A 26,545-nucleotide genomic window follows, 5' to 3' on the forward strand; every position below is an offset into this window, starting at 1 on the left:
TGGAACTGAACCTAAAGGGCGATTTCTTTAGCAACATCTAGGACGCTGCTGTCTTCTCCCTCACTGCCCCATGGACTCCGCGAAGGACCACGTCTATCCTCATCACTTTATCCTCAGCACTAGCGCTTTGTTAAAGCACACAATAAGCGTTGGTATAATTTTTGAATCTCCAAGAATGAGTATTTCAGTGCATCAGAAATGGAAGAGAGCCGAATGGCGGTGAGCTGCCTTGTGAGGGCTGCCGTACAAAAGAGCAGTGCCTCTCTGCCCTTGGTGAGCGGCCAAGAACTAGAATCCGGGTGCGACTCCTGGGAACCACGGGTGATCGCCGGCGCTGGCCTCTCCTCCGCGGCGGTAGGAGGCGCTGTGTCCAGACGCGGCTGCCCAATCCGCGCAGCGCCGCTCTCTGGGCGGGGTGGAGGAGTCGACGTAAGGACCTGTGTGGACCTGTTTCGCTGCTCCACTGCCCTGGTGTCCCTGGGCGTCTGGAGGTGCGCGCAGTCCAGCACCATGGGGAAGAGGGATAACCGCGTGGTGAGTATCTGGCGGGGAAAACAATGGGCGGACGCCGGGCCCGCGGCAGAAGACGCCAGACCATTCGCTCTTCCCGGCCCGGCCTGAGGGTCGGTTGCGGGCCTGAGGGACCTGGAGCCTCGAGCCCCAGCTGTTCCCCCACCCCCACGCCGGCCCTAGATGCGCTTGCGCCGTGTACGCCGTTGGCGCCTTTGGATGGGCCCCGCATTCTCCGTTCGTTCCTGTCCCCTTTTTTTCTCTGCCACCCCCAATCGTGCCGCACCTTTTGGCAGTGCTCCCAGGCTCTTATCCCGTCTGTACTGGGGTCCACAGTGCCTTTTTTATTTTTATTTTTTTAAAGAACTGTAAGAGCCCAGGGAGACCTGTCCTCTCCAGTATGTTAGCAGAAAGGCTGAGGCCCGTGGAGGCGCCGCGACTCGCCCCGTCCTCGAGGTCTCGCATCCCACCTCTTGAGCTCCTCTCGTGCGCACCTAGGTGTGGTGGAGGCGTCCAACGCGGTCCCTGCCCCCGGGAGCCTACAGCACCCACAGTTCAAGGGCAGACATACTCCCGTTTGAGGACCAGGGTCGAAGCATTTGGCTCACTGTCCGCAACGCCCAGCACTGCCTGGCACCTCGTAGGCCCATGAAGGAATGAATGGCATGAAAATAGTTGACTTTGGGGTCAGCTTGGAACGTTGACTGTTTGGGATGTCAGTTTTGGTCCCTCGGGAGTTGCCTTTCCCTGAGCCTCAGTTTCTTCTGTAAAAGATCAGTGTTATCCTCAACCTAGTTGAGACACAGAAAGGAAGATGTGCAGACGAGTGCTTGGCTTGAAAGTTGTTACTATTCTGGTAAGTGAGATAAAGGAGATACATAAATAATAGAGTAAAAAGTGGTATCTGATAGAGATTTGAGGTACTGAGGGCATTCGAAAGAGAAGGGACTTTCGACAAGTGGAGATGGGAGATGACTACTCGGTAGGTTGGTTTGGAAAACCCAGGTTATGCATCAGTTGGATGGGCCATAAACTTAAAAGATTAGCAGTTAACTTAGGTGGCAGCCTCACAGTTCTGGGTTTACCTGTTGTGAGTTTTGACCACCGAGCAGCACAATGAACAAATGCAATTGAATGAACTAGCTTTTTCTTGACGATTATTTCCTTTGCTCATTTTTGGGGGGTGAAGAGTGCTAAATTATCTTTGATTTTATGAAATGATGACATTTTACATCTTCAAAACATTCGTTTTAATTTTACGTAGTCTTCATAAGTCAGAGCTGTCTAGGAACAACTGTAGTGAACCTTGATTACAAGGTTAAGGAATGTTCTTTTCTCCTGCTTCCGTGGCCGTGCGTCAGAGCTTGTTGTGGTTTCTGATTCTCAGAGTTGAAAACGTGTTCTGTTGGGACATTCTTAGGCTTGAAATGTTAAGAATGTTTTGGCTCTTTAATGTGATTGGGCTTTAGAAATTATCAGGCCTTAGGTGCAGTTTCATACAAAGGCCTGAGATGTTTTGTTTAATTGGAGAAGAGTGTTAATTTAAAGCATCCCCTTAAAACATTTGAAAAACTTTTCAAGTGAGCTTTGTTTACCCTGGAGCATTTTGATAACTCGGGGCTCTAATTATTCGGTATGGTGTCTTGGCACAGAGTGTTCCAGTGACATACTGTTCGCGCTAAAAGGGTTGTGAGAATGAAAACAGAAAAATAGGAGGTAGGATACAGTTTGTCAAATTCCGTTTCCCCATTGTATGAGGGAGGAGATGGAACTGTTAAAACTGGGACCCAGATTTGGTTTACCTGCACTTAGTTCACTACATCATAATTCTTGACTGTCAATAACAAAAAGAACATATTGGCATTTTTTTCTTACCTTGATGAAATTATAGTTTTAAAGATGACAGTTGCTTTTTAAAAAGACATTAAATTTCGGGTCAAGTTGCTTTTTTTTTTTTTTTTATGACTATTTTAGAGCAGTTTTAGGTTCACAGCAAGATTGAGCAAGAAGTAGAGTTCCCATGCACTCCCTGCCCCGACATGTACACAGCCTCTCCATTATCCACATCCTGCTGCAGAATGGTACAGTTACAGTTGATGAACCCACATTGATAGACCATTTTCACCCAAAATCCAGGGTTTCATTAGGGTTCACTTTGGTATTGAGCATTCTTGAACAGGTTGATTGGTTGGTTGGTTGGTTGGTTTTTAACTGAACATTTTAAATCTCTAGATTTGTGAAGGTCCCTTAAAATCATGGTCACCCTTTGTGCCCATTGTTTTCCAAAAGCTTCTTTCATGTTTTTTTCTGTTACTTTGTGCTCTCGAAATAGATGTATCCTAGAGTCTAGATAAAAATAGGTAATCAAAGTAGCAAACGAAGTTCTGCACATTTTGTCCTTAGCAGTTTTACTGCATTGTTCTTTCCAACCTGCCCACTTACATTCCTTTGAGCCCAGTTTGCTACCCTGATTTTAAAAAACAAATTTTCTATTACTCAAACTCATGCAGAAGTTTGAAGCCACAGACAATTCTAGTTAATATGAAAATGAGCATTTGACAGTATTTAAAGTGATTAAGTGATAGATGTTCCTAGAAATTGCACAGTTTCTTTAACTGATTCCTAACGGCTCACTCCCTTAATGTTTTTCACACTGATGTGCAGTAAGTGAAAAAGCTTTACCTTTGTAAGATAGGTTTTTTTTAACTTTCTGTTGTACATAGTACAAGCATTGCTGCCTAACAATTACGAGGACAAGCTATCAAGTGTTTTGCAAGGAGTCTAGCACTTTAGATGCATTTATTAAATAACTGAAATAAATAATGGAGATATTTGGAGTATACTGAAGCACACTGAGGGTAGTATTTGTGGTCAGAAGTTTGAAAGTTAAATTTATTACATGATAATCTGATGTAATTTTACAATAAATTGTATATAATAGTCCTAGCATGTGAATATAGTACTCTACTGTTCTATTTTCATGTGAAAAATAAGCAAGATAAGTTGGTATGTACTTTGGGAAACCAGTTTCACAGTAGATATTAAGACAGCCAAATGCTAATGTACTTTCAAGGTAAATTGAAGACTGTAAAACATGGTAAATGTGTTACAATTTGTTAAAATTAGAATGAAAAATTACCATTGCACTCTGTGAATTTTCACTTGAAGACAGTGGCTCTCTGAATTGCAGTGGCAGTATTGTGATTGAATTTTTCACATTTGTTTACCATTAATATTATGATAATGTTTGTGTGCAAATTGTTTGGTTTTGTTTTTCTTTTGTAAAGGTGATTTTTTTTTTAATTTCTCCAGTGTATGAAATGATGAAAAGTGGATACCTCCCTTTACATTTTGGTGCATATGCATGTAGGTTTTTAAAATTAGATAGCTATATATCAATATGGTATCTTATTTTAGGGCAACTTGGTTTTGCTTTTCCCTTGAGAAATCATGAACATCTTTTTATCTCACTATAGATCTGTTTCTTTTTAATGGCTACATAGTATTTTATTTTGGGTTATACTTTAATATACTTAATGAATCTTACTTTGGTAGCTGGTTGTGTATTTTTATTTTTGCCTATTTTAGTAATTTAGTTTTGAACATCCTTGTGTATATTTTCATTCTTTGGAAATAAACAGTTTTTAGTTTTAAACTTAAAATATTTTACCATTGGGTACTGCTAAAATTATGACGTGATACCCCTGTTTTAAAATGATGAACTTAACTTACACATTGTACTTGCTTCTGGTTAGGGTTGTCTGTGTCATTAACAGGGCCATTAATTCCACGATTGCAGCCGCTTTTGGTTGTCATATTTCCACACAAACTGAAATCCTAAGCAAAGGCAGTTGAATGAAATATTTGAGGGCATAACAGTTGATATCAAAAATACTATATGGCACTGTCTTTAATGTTACATTTGATATCCACATTTAGCCCTTACTCTGTAACATCTCTGACAATAGGAGCATTCATTTGTGCCTGTAAGGACAGTATGGTGAAGGTTTAACTTTTTCATCTCAAGTAATCAGGCAGTGTCCAGTCGAATGGAAACAGTTCTCAGTCTGTTGTTTATAGTGGTTTTATACTATTTACTCTGGCAGAGAAATCTAGAAATATATAACTACTGTTATGAAGGTGGAAAATATTGGTCATTTTTACAAGTTTTGTTAAGTAAATGCAACAAATATGTTGTCTCCTTTCATTTCTTTTGGGATGTTATGTATTAGGTTTAAGGCCTTAAAATCAACCTTGAAAATAGTCACTTTCAACCAAAAATCTTTTTATTTAAAAATAGAAGAGCTTTTATAAACTTTTGTTGACTTGAGTTAAATTTGGAAAACTGAACGTATGGACCAAGAGGTGGAGACTGAATTAATAACAGATTTTATACCAAGAACAAAGTCAACTTTAATAAAACAATATCTCTTTGCTAAACACTGTAATTTTAAAAACCTGCTTTATTTTGTCTCAGTATGTCTTTGAAAAATGTGTCCAAAAATGTGTTCTGCAATAGTGAGTACAGTATACAGAGCATAATTTAATTTTTTATAAATTTTTTTATTGAGCTAAAATAAAAATAAAGTTCACTGTTTTAAACATTTTTAGGTGTATAATTCAGTGGCATTAAGTACTTTCTCAGTGTTGTACACCTATCACAATATCCATTTCCAGAACTTTTTTTTTATCCTCACCCAAAGGTATGTTTATCAATTTTGGAGAGAGAGAGAAACACAGATTTTTTGCCTGCCATACACACTGCAACTGGGGATCAAATTCTCAAGCTAGGCATGTGCCTTGGCTGGGCATTGGACCCTATCCTTTCAATTGTGCAGGGATGACGCTCCCACCAACTGAGCCATCCTGCCAGGGCCATTTCCAGAACTCTCCCATAATTCCAAACGAGAAGCTTTGTACCTTTCCAAACTCCCAATCGCCTCTCCACCCCAATTCCTAGTAACCTCTACTTACTTTCTGTTGCTATGAATTTGCTTGTTGTAGGTATTTCATGTGAGTGGAATTCATGCAATATCTGTCCTTTTGTGTCTGCTGCATTTCACTTGGCATGTTACTAGGGTTTATCTGCATTGTAGCATGTAGCAATTACATTCCTTTCTGAGGCCGGGTAACATTCCACTGTATATACTCTCGTATATACCACATTTTATTTATCCATTCTTCTGTAGATGGACACTTGAATTGTTTCTACCTTTTGGCTATTGTGAATAATGCTGCCATGAGTGTGGTATAAAGTATGTTTGAGTCCCTGCTTTCAGTTCTTTTTCTGTTCCCATTTAGAGGTGGAATTGCCAGGTCATATGGTAATTATGTTTAACTGTCTTTGGAACCACCAAACTTATCCACAAGAGCTGCACCATTTTATATTCCCACCAGCAGTTTCAAAGGGTTCCATTTTCTGTGTCCTTGACAACACTTGTTATTTTCTATGTGTTTGATAATAGCCATCCTGATGGGTATGATGAGGTGACATATTGTAATTTTGATTCCACTTCCCTAATGACTAGCGATGTTAAACATCTTTTCATGCTATACTTATTGAACATTTGTATATCTTCTTTGGAGACATGTTTGTTCAGATCCTTTGTGTGTTTTAAAATTGAGTTGTTTGGGTTTTTTATTGTAAGATTTCTTTATTCATTTGGGATATTAATCCATTATCATATATATGACTTGAAAATACATTTTCCCATTCTGGGGATTGTGTTTCCACTCCCTTGACAGTGCACATTGTTGTGTGCATCAATCTTGAAGAAGCCCTATTTTTTCTTTTCCTTCCTGTGTATAATTTAATTTTTGATAACGATTTGTAAATAAAATTGTATTTTATATGGCACAATACTTCCTGAGATAAAAGATTTAGTAGACTAAGCAGTGAGTTTCGAGTCAGATCATCTTGACCGTCTTTGGAACTGAGTTTCATTTGCTGGAGAGCAGTGTCATCACCCTCACGGGGTCACTGGGATTTAGGTGGCAGTGTAAAGCCGCCTCACAGTAAGAAAGAGGTGTCATTACTGTTTTCATCAGATCTCTTGTAAAAACACATTTTTCATGAAAGCACAATGTTATTCATCTCCCAAACTTGAGACGCTTAATAATGAGCAGTAAATTTATTTTTTGTAATGAAAACTTGATTAGTCAGATTGTTCATGCTTGCTTGGACATATTATGCACTTATTTAATAAAAATTGATAAGTAAGTGAGCTTTTGAGTTTCTAATGGTTATTTTAATGGAGTAAATTTTTGTTCTTTCCTCAAGGCCTATATGAACCCAATAGCAATGGCCAGATCAAGGGGTCCAGTCCAGTCTTCAGGGCCAACGATCCAAGATTATCTGAATCGACCAAGGCCTACCTGGTATTTGTGAAATACTTTACCTATTTATAAAGTCCTCATAAATTTTTAAAAGGTTACTATTACAAATTTTATTGATTGCAAAGCAGTTGCCAGATATGTAATTTTTGAAGTAATATTTGATGTGTGTTTTTCGAATGTATGAAACATGCATGAGTATAGAGCGAACATTTGAGAACCCAACACCCAGAATAGCTAATGCACTACCAGGTATCCTTTTCATACCAGTCTCTTCTCTATCCCCTAAAAATGAACTTAACCTTGCATTGTTCTGTTCTGTTTAGAAATGGTAGATTTGAGTAATCACATCCTTTGCTGAGGTGTAACTAGGTGTTAGGAAAGATAATGTTAGGTCGTGTTTCTAGTTTTATCTGCTGGTTTTTCAGTGTTAGGATTCCCCATTCTTAGCTTTTTGTTTTAAGTTAATGTTTTTTGCTCTTGTTGGATGGTGCTGATCTTTTGTAAATGAAGCTCATAGCACTGGCCTTATTCTCTTTCTTATTATTAAATATCGTACTCCTGAGGTAACATATGACAAGTTTCAGAGTTGAGTTTCAGACGGCTCCTAAGTGCCTCTGAAAGCTGGGCAGCGGTAGTTGAAAGTTGTGCTTACACACAATAGAACCCTTCCTTTGACTTAAATAGGAAGTAAGCTTGTCCGCCTCTAACAGTGGCCATGAGTGCTATTGTTGACTGTTGCAGCATACCAGAAAATAAGTTATTCCAAAACAAAGTATATTTTGTCTTTAAAATTGAGGAGAAGGAATGAACTTTATAGGGGATGTGCTCAAGTAAGTATATTACATGTGTGTGAGTGGTCCCCAAGAAAACTCTGAGGTTAAGTAATTTACCAGGTCTTACAGGTAGTTGTACTCATGGATAAGGTTTATTGCAGTGAAAGGATACCAGCCACAGTTCACAGAGAAAATGCACATGGGTGGAGTCTCAGGGAGGCTGGGTGCTGGCTTCCAAGGCTTCCTCTCCTGTGCAGTCACACAGGATGCATTTAATTCCCTTCACATGAGTTGTGATAACACATGTGAGATGTTGCCATCCAGGGGAGTTCATAGAGAGTCTGTGCCCAGGGTTTTTTCTTGGGACTGGCCAGCCTCTACCTATTAGGTACCAAAATTCAAGCTCTCAGAAGGAGTGTATATGTTCAGCCTAAACTATAATGTTTGTACAAGTAGGCACAGTGAACCACTCTTATCAGAGATTAGTAAGGACTGTTAAATCCCAAGTTCCCAGAAACAGCCAGGGCCAGTCTTGTAAGCAGGCCTCTCTAAGAATAAAGTCAGGGGCGCTGTGTTCTCTCTTCTGCTCATGTGTGAGATACATTACAAGGTGGGTGATTTAGTAGTAGAATATAGTAGTCTAGGGAAATACACTTTTGTTACTAAGACTTTATCACTTTAGGCAGTTTTCTTACCTTCCCCAAGCTACAGCTTTTATCTGTAAAGTAATACTACTTTTTCTCAGGATTGTGGTGAGGGTTAAAGGAAAATGTATTTAAAACAGTGCCCGTAGGATGTATGTGCTCTTATGTTTCCTCTATTAGCATTTATAATCCAGGTTTAGAAAGGGAATGATTAGTGTTATCTGCTAGGCTTTATTATGATCATTGATTTACAATGATGTGAACACAAATTTGAAATGTATCAACACTGGAATGGAGGTTTACTAGAATATTGAAGAATTTGCTTATGAAATTTTATTGTATTGTTTGTAAGCATCCATCTCTAATTTGGATTGCTTGAAAACATTTTTTACATTTTACTTTTTAAGGGAAGAAGTGAAAGAACAACTAGAAAAGAAAAAGAAAGGCTCCAAGGCTTTGGCTGAATTTGAAGAAAAAATGAATGAGGTTTGTAAATAGTACCTTTTAAAAAAAAAGACTTAATACTTATTATAGGAAGAATGAAATAACTGTTTAATAAATCAAGATTTGGGCTTAGCTCCTTAGGTTAAAGGGGTCTGTATTTTATAGGTGTTTTTGTTAAATTGAGTACAGGTTTGTATGTAAATACATGATTTTAAAAAATGGAGAAAAATCACCTTAGAATAATTTATATCATCTGGAAGTTTTCTAAATGTTAGGTTCTTTACCTTATCTCCCATCCCCCGTCACCATTTTACCCTGAGATTTCTATAGTGGTATTTGCTTGTTTTTGATGATGAACATATATGCACTATTTCAGCCATAGTATAGATTAATTTAACTTACACTGTTTGGAAAAGAGAATCTAACCATCTATGTTAGAAAAAAATTCCTCAGCCTCAGTAATAATACTCTCTTTTTATTAAAAAAATTATAGTTTATTGATTATGCTATTACAGTTGTCCAGATTTTCCCCCTTTGCCCCCCTCTACTCAGCACCCTGCACTCCCTCAGGCAGTTCCCACACCACTGTTCATTCCATGGCTCCTGCATATAAGGCCTTTGGCTACTATGTTCTCTCTACCGTTCTTTATATCCTCATGGCTATTCTGTAACTACCTATTCGTACTTCTTAATCCCCTGACCATTTCACCCCTTCCCCCAGTTACACCCCCAGAACGTCTCTCCCCCCCCCCCCCCCCGCTCCCCGCTCCACTCTGGCAGTACACCCCCCTCCTATCTGGCAACCATCAAAACACTCTCTGTTTCCATGAATCTGTCTCTGTTCTTGTTTGCTTTGTTTTTTAGATTCAATTATTGATACGTATTTTTGCCATCTTATTATTCATAGTTTTGATCTTCTATTTCTTAAGTAAGTCCCTTAACATTTCATGAAATAATGGTTTGGTGATGATTAACTCCCTTAGTTTTTTCTTGTCTGGAAAGCTCTTTATCTGCCCTTTGATTCTAAATGACATCTTTGTTGGGTAGAGCAGTATTGGCTGTAGGTCCCTGCTTTTCGTGACTTCAATATTTCTTGCCAACCTCTTCTAGCCTGCAAAGTTTCTTTTGAGAAATCAGCTGGCAGTTTTATGGGAACTCCCCTGTAGGTAACTAACTGCTTTTCTCTTGCTGCTTTTAAGATTCTCTTTTATCTTTAACCTTTGGCATTGTAATTATGATGTGTCTTGGAGTAGGCATCTTTGATTCCATCTTGTTTGGGACTCCCTGTGCTTCCTGGACTTGCATGTTTGTGATGGTTCTGAGTGATGGTTGTTGTATATTTTAGTTGTGATTTTGATAATAGTACCTACTCTCAATATACAGGATATACAGTGGAGAATTCTCATCCCCTTATTATCCTCTTTGAAAAGAGCTGGTAGAGGTTCTTTTGGTGATAGAGTAGAGGATTCCAGCACTTGGAATATATTTTGTGTTTTGAGGCTGGGATGGATGAGAGGATGGAAGAAAGGAAACAATGGTTGTCTTATACTCTTATATTAGGTGTATTGGAAGGGGATAGATGTCCTTTCATGGTGTTTATAACCTTTTTGCAGAACTGGAAGAAAGAACTAGAAAAACACAGGGAGAAATTATTAAGTGGAAGTGAGAGCTCATCCAAAAAAAGACAGGTAATACTATTTTTACTTTACTGCTATCCTTAATCTCACAGTTGGGTTTTTATAATACTCCTTTGTACTATTATTAATATATATTTCAAAATTCACATCTGCTTACTTAGATTTGTACTTTTTTTTTGTTTGTTTGCTGTTAGAGAAAGAAAAAAGAAAAGAAGAAATCTGGTAGGGTGAGTAAAACTTTCCCATTTTTCTAAATGTTACAATTAAGAGCCTGCCAGAAAAGAAAGAATCATTTATGTAGCATGTTTGCTAAATCTAGATAGGTCAAAGAGCCCAGGGGTCCTTTGGTAGTTGTTGGGTGGTTATGTTGGGTGTATATTTATTTCTGATATAAAAGACAGGTGCCAACCTCCTTTTATAACCTAGTAACTGCTGCATTGCTATTAGAGAGGGAAATTGACTGCCATTACTTCGTTGACCCTTTTTTTTCTTCTTTTTTTTTCCTTTTTTTTTTTTGCGGGGGGAGAGGTGAGGAAATGTAACAGTTGACATTTTAATATTTAAGTCTTATGAAGATGGTACCTCTTTCAAGACCCAAGATTGATTTTGTTAAGTATTTGAGAGATCTAGTAAAGGAAAAATTCCTGCATCTCACAAGCTTTAATTGTTTTGTGCTTGGTCAAGTATTCATCCTCTTCTTCATCAAGCTCTGATTCTTCCAGCAGTTCTTCAGATTCTGAAGACGAGGTAAGGTTTGCCTTTAACGATACATGAAATACATGTAATTTCTTTAGGAAATACCAGTTAAAAATGTTTACTTCCAGTTTTTTATTAGTTATCTATAGCTGAGAGCACTGATACAAATAAATACCTAAATAGTTAAATATTGGTTTATCTATTTTTTAGGCTTCTGAATTTGTCTTGTTCATTTAAAAATATCTAGAAGAAATGGCTTTGAAAAATCTAAAATGCTATTTGACTAGTTGCTAGGAACTATGTGGGACTCAAATCACTTGACTTTTTATTTTTTTATTAAACAAGAAAAGCGATATGTTACATTTAAAATATTAAGTGAAACATGTTTATTAGCTGGTCCTTTGGTTAACTTTTGTTTGTTGATAAAAGATTTGATATTAATAAAAATGCAGCAATTATATTTTTGAAACAGAAAGCAAATGTTTCTAAAAATGTTTTACATAGGATAAGAAACAAGGAAAAAGGAAAAAGAAAAAGAAGAACCGTTCACATAAATCTTCTGGGAGCTCTCTGTCAGAGACTGAATCAGATAGTAAGGTAAAAAAATTTAAATTAGCAACACTTTGGATAGCAAAAACATGTAATTAGGTTTTTCCTATCTTAAATTGCTCTCAGTTTAAAAATGAGATACTGTTTTTTATATACTGTGATGTTTTGTGCCACTTAATGTCCTACATGTTGCATTTAATTGTTCTCTAAACACTTTCACACATATGTCTCTGTCAACATTTCCATAACAGCTTTATGATAAGTCTGGCAGACATTTTTTTTTCTATTTTCATAAAGCAGCCATAGTTCAGAGAAAAAAAAAATCTTACTTAAATTTATACAGCTAGTACTAGAATTTGGAGTTGAAATCTGTCTTCTATTAGCTGGTCCAGTGTCTTTACTACTATGCCTAACTCTGTTCTGTACTACCCAGAATTGTCTGGCACCATTTACTCTCAAATATAAGTGATCATAAGAAATATATGCACGTTGCAATAAAAATGAAGATTCTCGGGCATCATTTTCAGAGCCTGATTAGGCTCAAAAGTCTGCATTCTTAACAGATAGAGTCAGTGATTCTGACACAGGGATGTCCATGGACCACAATTGAACAAACGAATGTCCGAAGGTCCCAGGAGAACAAAGCAACTGTCTTGTTGTGGGGCAGATATCTACTCCCCTAGTGAGATTTCTTCCTGACAAAATGCCTAGTGTCTAGGAAATACTCAGTAAATGTTGGGTTTTTTTCATTTTTTGTTAAAGCAGAAGAGCCAGTCTAATGATTCTGATAGCTAACATTTATTGAATGCCTACTACATGTTATGCACAGTTCTAAGCACTTGACATATTAACTCAGTTCTCTTAACAACCGTATGAAGTAGTTACTTATTACCCCCACTTTATGGATGTGAAAGGCTCAGGGATGTTAATAGCTAGAACTGAGGGAGACAAAAGCAAAAATTCTTACCTCCCCTCCTTAAAAGGAGAGTAGGGAAATCACATTGGTGGATGTCTGAGCTCAGAGGGAGTTGAACACCAGTGCTTATGACCACCACAGGCAAAAATAGGTAGTGGCATAAAGTCATATTAAGACAGGTTGGGTAGTTATTACAGATGATGTCATTTTAGGTACACATAGATTTGATATACAGTCAGATAAGAAGCCTCATTTTCTTACAAGTATATATGTATACACAACATACATTTCTTCTGTATTTTTAAAATAAAATTCTGATATTGAAGTAAACTTTTCTCAGAAAACAAATCACCTTTTTTGATATTTTTGTCTTTATAGTATTATGCTGTATCTTTTACATTTAAAACTGATACATACATATATTTGTTTAGGATAGCTTGAAAAAGAAAAAGAAGTCAAAGGATTCAACTGAGAAAGAAAAGGTAATTATAATTTTATATTGCCTTAAGAGTCATACAATACTTCATTCACTTCAAGAAAGAAACAATAATGTGTTCTCCTTTTTAACTTGAGATTGATTTATTTGCTTTTATGGCATTTTGTTTGATTTAAGGAATTCATTATTGAAGGTAAAAGGCAAAGGAGTATTCCTGCAGAAAGTTTGAATTCGTGTAGTTTAATGCATTATCTCAGATAAAAATTCAAAGTAATGGAGATTAAACATTTCTTTTGTTTCCTCAAGTCATTTTAAGAGGAGGCACTTTTAATTAAAGAACACAGTCTTCTGGTTCAAATTCAGTATACCATGGATAGATTTTGAAAAAAACTTTTACTGCTGTTAAGTAGATATTTTATCCTGTGATTTAGCTATAATTAATGCTAAATTTATCTCTGCCCATGTTTCTGATTTACATTTTAAAATCTTATTCTAATTATTAAAAATAAAGCAATTACTAATAAAACTATGAACTAGTGTCACTATATTTTACTATCTTTTTATATTATTTTTAAAAATGGAGGTGAAAATCACATAATCTATTAATCATCTTAAAGTTACAATTTGATGGGATTTAGTGTATATACAGTGTTGTACAACAACTGCCTCCCTGTAGTTCCAAAACTTTTTCATCATCCTGTTTAAAACAACCTGTTAAGTAATCAGTTCCCATTGTCCCTTCTTGCCATCCCTAGGTACCCTCTAACCTGCTTGCTTTCTTTCTGGATTTGCATGTTCTGGATATATCGTATAAAAGCAATCCTACAGTATGTCACCTTTTGTTCTGGCTATTTTCCATTTAGTTTAATGTTTTCAAGGTTCATATCAAGTTGTAGCATGCGTGAGGGGGGACCCAAAAAACACTGAAATTTATTTATAAAACATTATATACTTATTCATACCTGTTTAAAACTTCACTCACCTACAAAGTACTCTCCATTTGATACAATATACCTACCAAGACTTTTTTCCACTGCTCAGTTTTTTAATTTGTCAATTTTGACGAACTAGTGTTTCTGCCATTTTTTTTTTCACCTCTTCCACATCGGTAAAACGTTTCCCTTGGGTGACTTTTTCATCCAGAGAAACAAAAAAAGTCACTCTGGCGGGATCACATGAATAGGGAGGATTGGGCATGGGGGTCCTGCCATTTTTGTCAAAAACTGCTGAACGCTCAGTGCAGTGTAGGCAGGTGCACTCATAAATAAATCATCTATCATGAAATGGGCAGATGCATTGAGTCTTCAAAAAAAACTCACTGAAACCGATGCAGCCTCTCACAACAGTGCCAGCTCCCACACTGATAGAGATAGGTTCCTGTGTCCACTATGAAGCTTTAATAAATCTTAACATTTTTTATTTCTTAAAATGTAAATCCCTAAATACTCTCTCTGCCATTGTCACTCTGAGACCGTCTCCTTCCCTAGAGTCAGACATTTTTTCATTATTAAAAATAGAGATTTTTTTAATATGAATTTAATACTTAATGCACTGAAGGAATTACTGTGTACAGATCCTTTTAGATCATCACAAATAATTACCCTTTGATTTTTCTTTTCTGCAGCACTAGGCCTGTCTGATCCAATATTGGGTAGAAACAAGAATTAGAATGCAAAGGATAAGCCATATACCATCTATATGGTTCCTTTTAACTTTTTAAAATCCTAAGGATGATAGTGTATCTATAGGGATATGTGGTTATTTCTTTTCAGGTTATTTAATAAAGGTATTACTTTATTGGAATTAAAGACTGAATCCTGGTAAATGTCACCAAAATTAAATATCTCTAAAAATGGAAATGGATAATTTTTATAATATTTTTAAGAATTGTTAAAGGAGCCCTGACTGGTGTGACTCAGATGGTTGGGCATAGTCCTGCAAAACAAAAGGTCACCAGTTCTTTTTCTTTTTTTTCTCTCTGCTTTATTCCCCTCGACTTTCACCACCCCTCTCCTCAGCATTTCCCTCCTTAGTTCATGTCCATGGGTCGAATGTGTAAGTTCTTTGGCTTCTTCATTTCCTATGCTATTCTTAAGCTCCTCCTACCTATTTTGTACCTACTATTTATGCTACTTATCCCTGTACCGTTTCCCCCATTCTTTGCTGTTCCCTCTGACATTTCTGTGATTCTTTTCCTATTCTAGTTGTTTGCTTAATTTGTTTTTGTTTTTGTTTTTTTGGTTCAGTTGTTGGTAGTTGTGAGTTTGTTGTCATTTTACTGTTCATAGTTTTTGATCATCATCTTTTTCTTAGATAAATCCCTTTGGCATTTTATATAATAAGCCTTGGTGACGATGAACTCCTGTAATTTGACCTTATCTGGGAAGCACTTTATCTGCCCTTCCATTCTAAATGATAGCTTTGCTGGATAGAGGAATCTAGGTTGTAGGTCCTTGTGTTTCATGACTTTGAATACTCCTTGCCAGCCCTGTTGCTTGATTTCTTTTGAGAAATCAGCTGATAGTCTTATGGGAACTCCTTTGTAGGTAACTTGTCTCCTTTCTCTTACTGCTTTTAAGATTCTCTCCTTATCTTTAATCTTGAGTAATATAATTATGAGGTGCCTTGGTGTGTGCTTCCTTGGGTCCAACTTCTTTGGGACTCTGAACTTGTTGGATCTCCTGGCAGTCTGTTTCCTTTGCCAGATTGGGGAAGTTCTCCTTCATTGTTTTTTCAACTAAGTTTTCAATTTCTTGCTCTTCCTCTTCTCATTCTGGCACCCCTATGATTTGGATGTTGGAACGTTTAAAGTTGTCCCACAGGTTCCTAAGACTCGCCTCATTTTTTGAATCCTTGTTTCTTCATTCTGTTCTGGTTGAATGTTTATCTCTTCCTTCTGCTCCCAATTGCTGGTATGAGTCCTGGTTTCCTTCCCTGCACTGTTGGTTTCCTGTATATTTTTCTTTATTTCACTTTGCGAAGCCTTCACTTTTTCCTCCATTTTGTGACCATACTCAACCAATCCAGTGAGCACCCAGATTAGTGTTTTGAACTGTGCATCTGATAGGTTGGCTATCTCTTTGTGGCATAGTTCTGTTTTTGGAGCTTTGACCTGTTGTTCCATTTGGCCCCTATTTCTGTGTCTCAGCTCACCTGTTACCTTGGAAGGTGCAGAGCCTTAGGTATTCACCAGGGTGGGGCAACCCTGGTTGCTGTGCTGTGAGGCTGTGTGTGGGGGAGGGGTCCGAGAAGGAACACTGCTTTGCTGAGCTTTCAGTCATTTCCCCTGCCACCCACAAGAAAATTGGGTCCTTCTGGTGCTGATTCCCGGGTTTGTATATGATCTTGGACCACCTGGGTCTCTCCGATGGGCTCTCCTGTGAGGCTGGGAGTTTCTTCTGCCCCAGCAACCCCCACAGGTTTTACCTCCAGAGGTTCTGAGGCTTTCTTTTCCCACACTAGAACCCTGGATTGTGCAGTCTGTCTCACTCCACAGCTGTTCCTCCGGTTTATCCACACGCAAATGTGGGACCGCTTGGTCTGCCAGCCACCTCCTTGCCTGCCTGGCCCTCAAGCAGCCGCCTTGCTGTGTGTCCTCTCCACTCCAGCTACCCCTCCCCGCCCCCTATTACCAGTCTGGATGAATGTTTCTTCTTTAGCTCCTTGGTTGCTGGACTTCCATACAGTTTGATTTTCTGGCCATTCTACTTATTTTTTGTTTTGAAATTTGTTGTTGTCCTTTTGGTTGTGCAAGGAGGCAAAGTGTCTCTACCTATACCTCCATCTTAGCCGGAAGTGCAAAAGCGCCCAAAAGGTCACTAGTTCATTTCCAGGTTGGGGCATACACGTGGGTTTCAGTCCAGGTCCCTGGTTGGGCCATGCAAGAGGCAGCCACTTGGTGTTTCTCCCCCTCTTTCACCCTTCCCCTTTCTCTAAAAATAAATAATAAATAAATTTTATTTTAATGTTGATAGAGCCCTGGCTGGTGTGGCTCAGTGGATTGCATGCCAGCCTGGGAACCAAAGAGTTGCTGGTTTGATTCCCAGTCAGTGCATATGCCTGGGTTGCGGGCCAGGTCCCCAGTAGGGGGCATGCGAGATGCAACCACACATTGATGTTTCTCTCCCTTTCTTTCTCCTTCCCTTCCCCTCTCTCTCTGAAGATAAATAAATAAAAATCTTTAAAAAGAAATGTTGATAGAATGTGGGAAAAAAATTCATGTGGTATAGTACTGTATCTTTTTGAGTCATGATACGTGTATTTTTTTTTTTAAATAGGACATTAAAGGACTGAGCAAAAAGAGAAAGATGTATCCTGAAGATAAACCTTTATCATCTGAGTCCTTATCAGAATCAGATTATATTGAGGAGGTACGTATATGATGAGACCTGTTTTCTTTACCTTGAAATGTTCAGTTATTTAATTTAAATAAACGTTAATTGAAAAAGAGATACTTTATAAGTATTGGATTTACTTTTCTAGTATGTACTATGAAAAGGAAAGGAAGTTGTTCCATTTCAGAATAAGTTGTATTTTTCATAAGATAATTATATTGGTATTATTTTGATAATTAGCCATATTCCCACATAACTTTCCAATCTGAATAAGTGTATTATTTTTACTCTTCTAATACTCTCTTTTATAAATTTTTTAATCTTTATTGTATTTTTTCATTACCATTTAACCCCTTCATACTCCCCACCCTCCAGCAATCTTCTAGTATTTTCTTTTTATTATACTATTATTTTGACTACCTGAAAGATGCTGTATGACGTATAGTGTATTAAAACCAAAGATTTCCTGTTTTTTGTTTGGAACTCCTATTTGGGGAGTAGAGAGACGAGGAGGCTGAGTGGTAATGTTGGCGAGAACTCAGTTTTTCTATCTAAACAGTGAAGGAATAGGATGAGATCATCTGTACAGTCCTTTTCATCTCTGTTATCTCTGTCTTAGATTTTGTGCTCTGTTGGATTTAGAATCCATTCTTACTTAGTTTTAGGCCTGTAAGTTATCGTTTGTTAAAGTATTTCCTGGAATTGGTTTCCTTGTTTTAAAATAGGGCCTATTGCTGTCATTACATAGTACTATTTTGTAATGCCCCTGAAATGAACTTGTAGCTTTTATATAAATACACATTTATAAATATAAAACCTACACAATATTATATTATATTTTATATTACTACCCCTGATAAAAATAGAAAAAATAAAAAGCATAATTTTTATTAAATTATATTTCAGTATGTAAATTATTGAGTATATCTTAAAACCCTGTACAAAATACTTCATGTTCCTAGTACAGTAAATTTAGCTTCTGTATTATAAATGTCTAGTGGGCTACTTAGAAGTCATGTCAGGGCTGTCGGGAATATCGCGCGACCGCATCTTCTGTCTTGGCCTGCAAGTGTGTATGCAACAGAGCCACTACCACTCCAGTCATTGTTGTGCCAAGGATAACAAAAAATAATTTCCTAAGTGCTCTCTAGACCACTTGCCTTAATATAAAATATGTTACATTTGGAGTTAACATTAAATACACATAAGCTTTACCAACTTTGGATTTAATCATTTGGTTTATACCGAGTACATTATATGTATAGCTATTATTTATTGAACACCGCAGAGTTAGAGAAATACCCACTTTATTCCAGGCACTTCCCCTGCCATTGTACAGGTGATGAAACTGAGGGTAACACATAACAGAGGTAGGATTCAGAGCTTGGTTGGTTGGTTGGTTTCATAGCTCATGTTTTTTATCCATTGGACCTCACTGCTTTTCTTAGGGTGCTGAAAGGGAATATAAGAGAAGCCCTTTAGAGATTTAAAATATTAATTTCCCTCCTTTAAATGTTTTTTATTTAATTCTCATTGTGATGTAACAGGTTTACGGTAAACAAGGCACTTAAAAATTTTTTTGGCTGTCAAAGTGTTTTTACGTATAAATTTTAAAGATACAAAGTATATTAGGGAATGAAAAGAAATGCCGTAAGTGCAAATTACATATTTGTCTTCTGTTCTCCACCAAACTTAAATTTTTTAGGTACGAGCAAAAAAGAAGAAAAGCAGTGAAGACAGAGAGAAAGCAACAGCAAGTATCATTTATGTTTCTACATGACAACAGTGTAGCTATTTTTATTTAATATAAAATGAGTCATGGGTTAAAAAAAAAAGTGATTGCATTGACTAGGAAAATATTTACTCTGATGTTTGGCAGTTTCACTTAATGGGCTGGAGAAAAACCGGCTCAGGAAAAAAGAAGAATTCCCTGGTAGCAAACATGTTCTGTTTCCATTTCAGTATTTTACTGTTAGAAATATAAGGTCAAACTTTTGCTTGACTTTTCCTAAGGTGTAATATGAAATAGGATATTAAGGTATGATGATTCCCTCTATCTTCAATAGTAGTTACTTCCAGATCATCCACACCTGGTCTGAACAGAAAAAGCCTCTCTAAACACAAGCTGCAGTGAATAATAAGCTGGAATATGACAACATAAATGATTTTACTAATAAAGATTATTCTTTTGATCATTGCTAAAGCCAGCTCTACTATTACGCAGATGGAGAAGTAGGAAGGGAGATGGAAGAGGAAGAAAAAGAAAATGGAAGTGGTATTTAAATGAGAAGTAGACTAACCTAGAGAAAGTGAATACAGATTATCAAAGAGTAATGTGGACCTTATCTGCAAAGTAACTTAGTACCAGTATGGACTTTGGCCTTTAAAGGCATTTTCTTAGGGAGAGGTAAAATAAAAATGAGAACCACATCATTTGTAGATTTGAGGGTAATTCTTATAATTTCCCTAGCTCTTAAAATGACTGTTCTTCTCTGATAAGAAGGTTCACTTGATAATGTATGATTTGATTCAGAATTAACCTTTTATATGCCTTCAAGTCCAAGGTGACATTTAAAAGACTTTTGAATGGAAAAAATAATTTGGGTGAAGACTGTTTGGTCTTTGGCTCAGATTTATTAATTAATTAAAATATAAGATTGCCATTTTGGATAATTCTGGTTTGTATTTGCGTACTTCACTGTTTTGTGCGTTTAGCTAGTATGTGTTTATTAAGCTCTGTGCAGGCACTGTTTCAGGTCTTGATAGATCTGTTATAATAGAGCACAAGAAAAAAGGCTGTTATGTGAGAGAGTGACTTCAGGGAGTGAAAGCCTCTCTGAGGAAGTAAAATTAGAAATCCAATTTTCAAGAAAGAGTCAACCATGTGAAGGTCAAAGGAGGAATATCTAGACAGAGAGAAGAGCTGAAGATCTATATGGGAATGAGTTTGAGGACCTGAAAGAGGTTAAGTTTGGCTTTTACTTAGTAGGCAGAGAGAAGTAGTATACAGTGAGGTTGGGAAGCAAGCAGAACTCAAATACCATAACAGAGTGTTGGGTTTTAATCAGAATGTAATGTAATGCTGTTTTGAGGGTTTTGAGTAAAGAGGTGACCCGAATCAACTTTACTTTTTAATTTTAGTTATTTTTTAAAATATTTATTTATTTTTAGAGAGAGGGGAAGGGAGGGAGAAAGAAAGGGAGAGAAACATCAGTGTGTGGTTGCCTCTCACACTCCCCCTACTGGTGACCTGGCCTGCAACCCAGGCACGTGCCCTGACTGGGAAGTGAACCAGCGACCCTTTGGTTTGCAGGCCTTCACTCAGTCAACTGAGCCACACCAGCCAGGGCTCAAGTTTACTTTTTTAAAAAAATGCTTTGGCAGAGGAGCTGAATGGACAGAGGTGAGGAATGTGCTGGTATTAACAGTGATGATCATGGAGAGGGACTGGCGTGATGGATTTGAGATGTGTTCTGGACTTAAGTGGTAGAACTTACTTGGTGCTCTGGATGTGAAGAATAGAGTTAAAGCACGAAGTAGAGTCAAAGATAGCTTATATTCTTTGACTAAAGTAAAATGTCAAATTAGTGATGCCATTTACTAAGGTGGGTAAGAGGATTTAGAGAGAAAAATTAAACATTTTTATGGTAATTTAGATATGCCTATTATATAGACAGGTGGAGGCGTTAATGAGGCATTTGCAGTCTTAAGTTCAGAGTGATGGACTGGATATAAAGATTTGGTATGTAAGTGGCATTTAAAGTATGTGACTGGGAGAGCAAGCGCAAGAAAAGGGAAGGAGGCCCTGAGAGGTTGAGCAGAGGACAAACCAGCGAAGGACATGAAGAGCTCCTTGTGACAGGAAAAAAGCAGAGTGAGGTCATCATGGAAGCCAAGAAGAGAAGTATTTTAAGGAGACAGTGGTCACCTGTCCTTTGATGAAAAAGAAATCTAGATGCAAAACTTACCTCTAAAAGCCCAAATACAAGAGTTTGGCTTGGGCTTGTAATGAAAAGAATGATGAAAGTTAGCTTAGAGCCACAAAATGGTAGAAGCCTTAGAGAGAGGAGGGAGGCCTGTAGAAAGCTCTAATAGATAAAGAAGTAGATAGGAAACTTTGCTTTTACTACCATTATGTCTTCTTTATTGCCTTTTATTTTCTTCCCTTGAACATCAACAACTGGTCTATCATTTGATACCACCTTTCCAAATATCTGTTCTAAAAGTTCTGCTTTCTCTTCTGTATCTGAAACAGTCGCTAGATTCAGAAATCAGTAAAATTCTAGCTCCCTTTGCCCAATGACAGTTGGACTACTTTTACTAGGCTTCAGTGTCATTTTTCTCTGACAGTGAGGTGTTTGTCTTACTAAGCTAAGAAGACTTTCCAACTACACATAGTATTTTGTACCAGTTAGTTGTTAACTAAATGCTCCCTGTCTAAGCAGTATGTAATATCTGTGTTTCTGTTTACTTAAAAATAGCAGATTTAATGTATCTGTCCTCTGAAAACTATCACTTTGCAAAAGTCATTGTTTTGCTGTAGTATAGGGATTCCTTTGCAGTAACTACAGTTATTTTACCTTCAGAAATTAAATAAATGAGATACAGCAATTGGTGCCATGATTCAGTTGAATTTGTTTTCTACATGAAATTTTGTTAAAAGCTACATTAATGTGCTAGTGACTTTAAGCTTTTCCTTATCATTTTGAAAATCAATAAGCACTGTTCATCCTCATGATATTGATGATTGAGACTTTTCAAGAAACCTTTTGAGGACCTTACTTGTCTTTGTGGATTGCTTGAAATAACTATGCAGGAGCTCAGAAGTACCATGGTAAACTGGTTGTTTTTAATTTGGCTGTTTTCATGTAGAAATGTCTAACATGGAACTATCTTTACAGGAAAAACCAAAAAAGAAAAAGAAGCATAAGAAACACAGTAAGAAAAAGAAAAAGAAGGCTGCTAGTTCGAGTCCTGACTCACCATGACATTAGGAAAAATCAGGATTCCCTTATAAAGTGCAATGTCCGAGGAGATCTTAACTGTGAAAATGACATATTTACTAAAATGCATGAATATTGTTGTTTCTATAATTATTCCTGGACTGTTCAGTAGCCCCTCAGAATGCCGCTGTGTGAAAGGGCCACAAATAGCTGCCTGCTGCCTGAACATCTGTCTTTTTCTCTTCCATTGCTTACTGACTTTGGGAGATTATACACTGCAGTCATACTAGTGGTTGTTATGTGGGGATAAAGTTAATATTTTTGACTAGAAGTATCTAATGATAAACCAACAGATAATTGAGTCTGGATGCGTCATTAACATGTAAACAGAAATGACCAGATGACTCTAGTTAACATTTTTGAAGGAGGGATTGCATTGATATTTCCGTATCCTTACTCTGTAGATAAGTGTATTTTAATTTTTTTCCCCTTGTATACTTTTATTATTTACCTGGGGAAGGAGCTTTTAGGGATGGGGGTGGTTTGCTATTTCCTTTAGCAGAATAGTGTGCCTTTTATCCTCATAATTCCTATTTTTGTGGACACAGTAGCCATGCTTCATGGGAAGGTCAGAGCTGGGTGCGGCAGTCTTGCGCTTTACTGAGGTTAGGAACATCCTTGGCCTCCGCCGTATGCTGCTTTGAGTGAACTAGAGAAATGGCCTTTTGCAGCACGAGAAAGCCCCGGAAGCTCTGGGATTTACCTCCACTTCGATAATACTGAATGATTTTTAGTATTAGAATGTGTTATAACATTTGAATTAATTTTGACTACACTTTGGCTTTGGAGAGGAGTCATTTCAAGTAGACACTGGTACTTTTTGAACTTGATAGCTAAAGATTCTAAGATGCATGTTTTATACTGTTAAGTTTTAACCAGTCAGGAAAATTTTATGTAACCAGTGATAGTTATTTTTTGTATGAATTTTGTTTAGGCTGTAACGTTTAGCTTTTATTAACTTTTTATTCTTGCTATCTTGAATTCCTTACTGCATTTAATGGCGTTCTTGCCAAGATATTTAGCATGTGAGAAGCAGGTTTTTGGTTTTGTTTTGTCTTGTTTGTAACAGCTTCATATTGAAGCTGAGACTCACCATATACAAGTTGAATGGCAAGCCTGTTATGCTGTGTCTTGTTACATAAAGCTCTTGCCAGAATCTTAGTAAATATAACATTTTAAAAGTTTGTCTTTGTATATTCATAAAAAAATTATGACAAGTTAAACTTAAGTGAGAATTACATTATTGCTCTTTCTGTGTCATTTTACTAAGATTTTGTGCCTCATATCTCCTGCTGGATTGTTTACTAGTTATGTTAAAAGGGATTGATAAGTCATTTTCACTTTACATTTTTATATAATCAGGTAACAAAATATAATTTGATGTATAATTTTGCTTGTGTGATAATTATAGTGTTATATGCACAAAACATTTTGGCATGACAAGAGGCTGAATAAATAGCTATTTTACTTAAAAATAGCCAAGTTCTTACCAGCTCCCTTTGAGTCACAAGTGAAGTTATAATGATTAAGAAACAGTACTAGGTGTTAAATGGTAGGAGGAGAAGACATGTCTTCAAGTTTTTAGCTGTAAAAATAACACGTTTCTTGGTTAGTTTCCTTAAATTTTATGCTTAAAGCTTCATACACTTACCTAAGAAAAGATATCTATATGCTAGTTTGAGCCCTGACTCACCATGACATTAGGAAAAAATCAGGATTCCCTTAAAAAGTGCAGTGTCTAAGGGGATCTCAACTGTGAAAATAAGGACATATTTACTAAAATGCTTGAGTACACGGCAAGTTTGAGGGACATTTTGTATCCAAAAAGAAGTTTCTCAGAATTAGTCATGAAAATGCTAAAAGATAAGTTTTATCAAGTTATTTGTTCATCAGTTTTGCTGTGAGCATAAAAGTGTACCTTTGCAGACCAGCCCAGTATACAATGATTGTGTTCCACTAGAGGCAACTGCTTGTTTTATAGACTGGAGAAGAGAGAGATTTGGCAAAAAAAAAAATTTAAAAAAAAAATTGTACTCTTTCCATACTATTGACCATCTGGGAGATAACCTCTTTCACTGTTTTTCTTATGGTAGCCTTACCCTTCTCCTAATAAGGTATGGGAAGGAAACGTGACTTGTGATGTTTTGTGCAAGTCAACATCTCTGACTTCCTCCGTTCACCAAATCACCCCTTTCAACACAGGACATGTTATTTGGGTAATTACGCCAAGGCAGCTGCAATGAAATTGATGAGTGTCTGGATTTAAAAAGAAGAAGAAGAATTTACAGCAGTGCTACCTCTTTCTGGTTGTTTTGGATTTATTTGGTTGTCCTTAATATATTTAGGTGTTTTAAATTCATAAGAGTGTCCTGAATTTATTTTATCAAGAATATGGGTTCATACATAGTACTATCAGTCAAGCTATGCTAAAAGCCTGTTGCCTAATTTTCTTTCATTTTGTGGAGAACAGTAGACTAATCTCAAAGAACCTGAGAACAGTTATTCTGCAGACTTATGTGACAGGTTTCACTTTTTAAAAATTGCCAGTTTTGAACTTAAAATCTATAGAAAAGTTTTGAGAAAGCTTTTTGTTCCCCAGTTGTATTTGCCTTATTTTAAAATTTTATATTTCATTAAAAAATTAGAATTTAGTGTCCTAAATTCTAAAAATTATTTTAGTACATTATGTTTTTTGCCTTAACCACAGTGAAGACCAGCAGACAAACCAGAAGCTATTTGTTTTCTATTCTAGTATTTGACAATAGGACTTAAAACAGTTGTTTTTTGGCCACCTTTGGCATAGTTACATGTTTTCCTACCAGTTTGAGATAAGTTGGAGGGATGAAAGTGGGTTTAATATTCCTCTAGGGGCTCCCAGGTTGAAGCCTCTTTTTGAGTATCATGAGAATGTACTTGGTTTGAGTTTTCAAATGAAGTTATAACCCTTGAAGAAACTTGTATGGCCTGGGAAATTATTTTATTTCTACTAAAGATTAACGCCTTTATAATCTTAGTTTTAATTAGGTTCAAATAGGAGGGAAAATTTTTCAACTGTACAATTTATGTTGAGGAAATATGACAATAATATCAAGTGCCACTTTAACTGGTGTTTAGTTAGACCCAAACAAAAGAAATGATAGACTTGCTGCAATATTTGAGATCACACTAACATTCATGAAATCACTGCGTCAGTACTGAGTGGTAACAATCATTGTTGAGTGTGTTTCCAGTTGCTTGAGAACTTTCTGTGTTTGATTGCTGGAATGTTGCCATGGTGACATTCTCTGTGGGGTACGGCAGAGTGAACTGTGGAATCAGTGGCATCCCAGGCTGCCCAGACTTGGAGCTAGGCTATCTGACAAGTCTGCAGTGTGTTGAAGCCACATTCAACATGAACCAGCTGAGGAGGCTGGTGGAATCCATCAGTAAAACTGTCAAGAGCTGTAAGTACTGACCATACATTCAGCACTGCCTGAGCATTTTTACTCAAATAGAAACATTGGTAGCCCTGGCTGGTGTGGCTCTGGATTGAGCACCGGCCTGTGAACCAAAGGTTTGCTGGTTCAATTCCCAGTCAGGGCACATGTCTGGATTGAAGGCCCGGTCCCCAGTGGGGGGTGCCCAAGAGACAACCACATGTTGATGTTTCTCCCTCCCTTCCCCTCTCTCTGAAAATAAATGTTTAACAACAACAACAAAAACATTGGTAGACATACTAGTTGGACATTAACAAGTGCTTTGGAACTTTCAAAATAGAGTTCCTTTGTTTTCTGTATATTTTGGTTACTGTAAAAGATAACAGGTGAACAATTATCCCTGCACTTGTGCTGAAAATAATTATCAGGTTTCCTAAAATATATTTGTGTATGTGGGAAAAAGCTTGAGAATTTGGCACATAAGTGCCAAAGGACTATCTGCCAACCAAGGACTGATTTTATTATAATACAAAATTTAATAAGATTTCAAAATACAAAGGTTTACTTTGACAGTTCCCTGAGTTCCTGGCACAAAATCCATAGAAGCAGATGATTGCTCTACCTCAGCGGATTGAGAGAGATACATAAGATACTATGGATGTTGAAACAGCATGGTGCTTTAAACATGGCAAGTGTTGATTAAAACTAATGTAACAGATTTGGGGGTTCCTTGCCCTGACCTTAAAAAACAATCTTGTGAATGGTTTTTTTGTCAGGCATGACCACATACTATCTTAACAATTTTGAGGGTGTTTTTAGAATTTGAGGAAGTTACGTTTCCTTCGGCCACT

General features: G+C 37.0%; 1 protein-coding gene across 1 annotated transcript; it reads left to right on the forward strand.

The window, feature by feature from the left end:
* The first annotated feature begins 414 nt into the window (after positions 1 to 414).
* FAM133B (family with sequence similarity 133 member B) lies at positions 415 to 24,614 on the forward strand. Its single transcript, XM_054563856.1, has 11 exons — positions 415 to 534; positions 6,791 to 6,888; positions 8,671 to 8,749; positions 10,321 to 10,395; positions 10,539 to 10,571; positions 11,029 to 11,091; positions 11,545 to 11,637; positions 12,937 to 12,987; positions 17,219 to 17,311; positions 18,981 to 19,028; positions 22,177 to 24,614. The coding sequence occupies exons 1-11, from the start codon at positions 511 to 513 to the stop codon at positions 22,261 to 22,263; spliced, it is 744 nt and encodes a 247-aa protein (XP_054419831.1). The 5' UTR covers positions 415 to 510; the 3' UTR covers positions 22,264 to 24,614.
* Positions 24,615 to 26,545: the final 1,931 nt, after the last annotated feature.

This window comes from Pteronotus mesoamericanus, unplaced genomic scaffold, assembly GCF_021234165.1.
Source record: "Pteronotus mesoamericanus isolate MK-2021 breed Mesoamerican mustached bat unplaced genomic scaffold, CSHL_Meso_final scaffold_85, whole genome shotgun sequence".
Classification (NCBI taxonomy): Eukaryota; Metazoa; Chordata; class Mammalia; order Chiroptera; family Mormoopidae; genus Pteronotus; species Pteronotus mesoamericanus.

What these genes read in the sequence shown, in the direction of transcription:
- FAM133B (XM_054563856.1), top strand. Translation starts at nt 511, where the DNA reads ATGGGGAAGAGGGATAACCGCGTG. An exon ending in CTTCAGATTCTGAAGACGAG is followed by an intron (nt 11,092 to 11,544) that starts GTAAGGTTTGCC and finishes TGTTTTACATAG; the next exon opens with GATAAGAAACAAGGAAAAAG. An exon ending in AATCAGATTATATTGAGGAG is followed by an intron (nt 17,312 to 18,980) that starts GTACGTATATGA and finishes TAAATTTTTTAG; the next exon opens with GTACGAGCAAAAAAGAAGAA.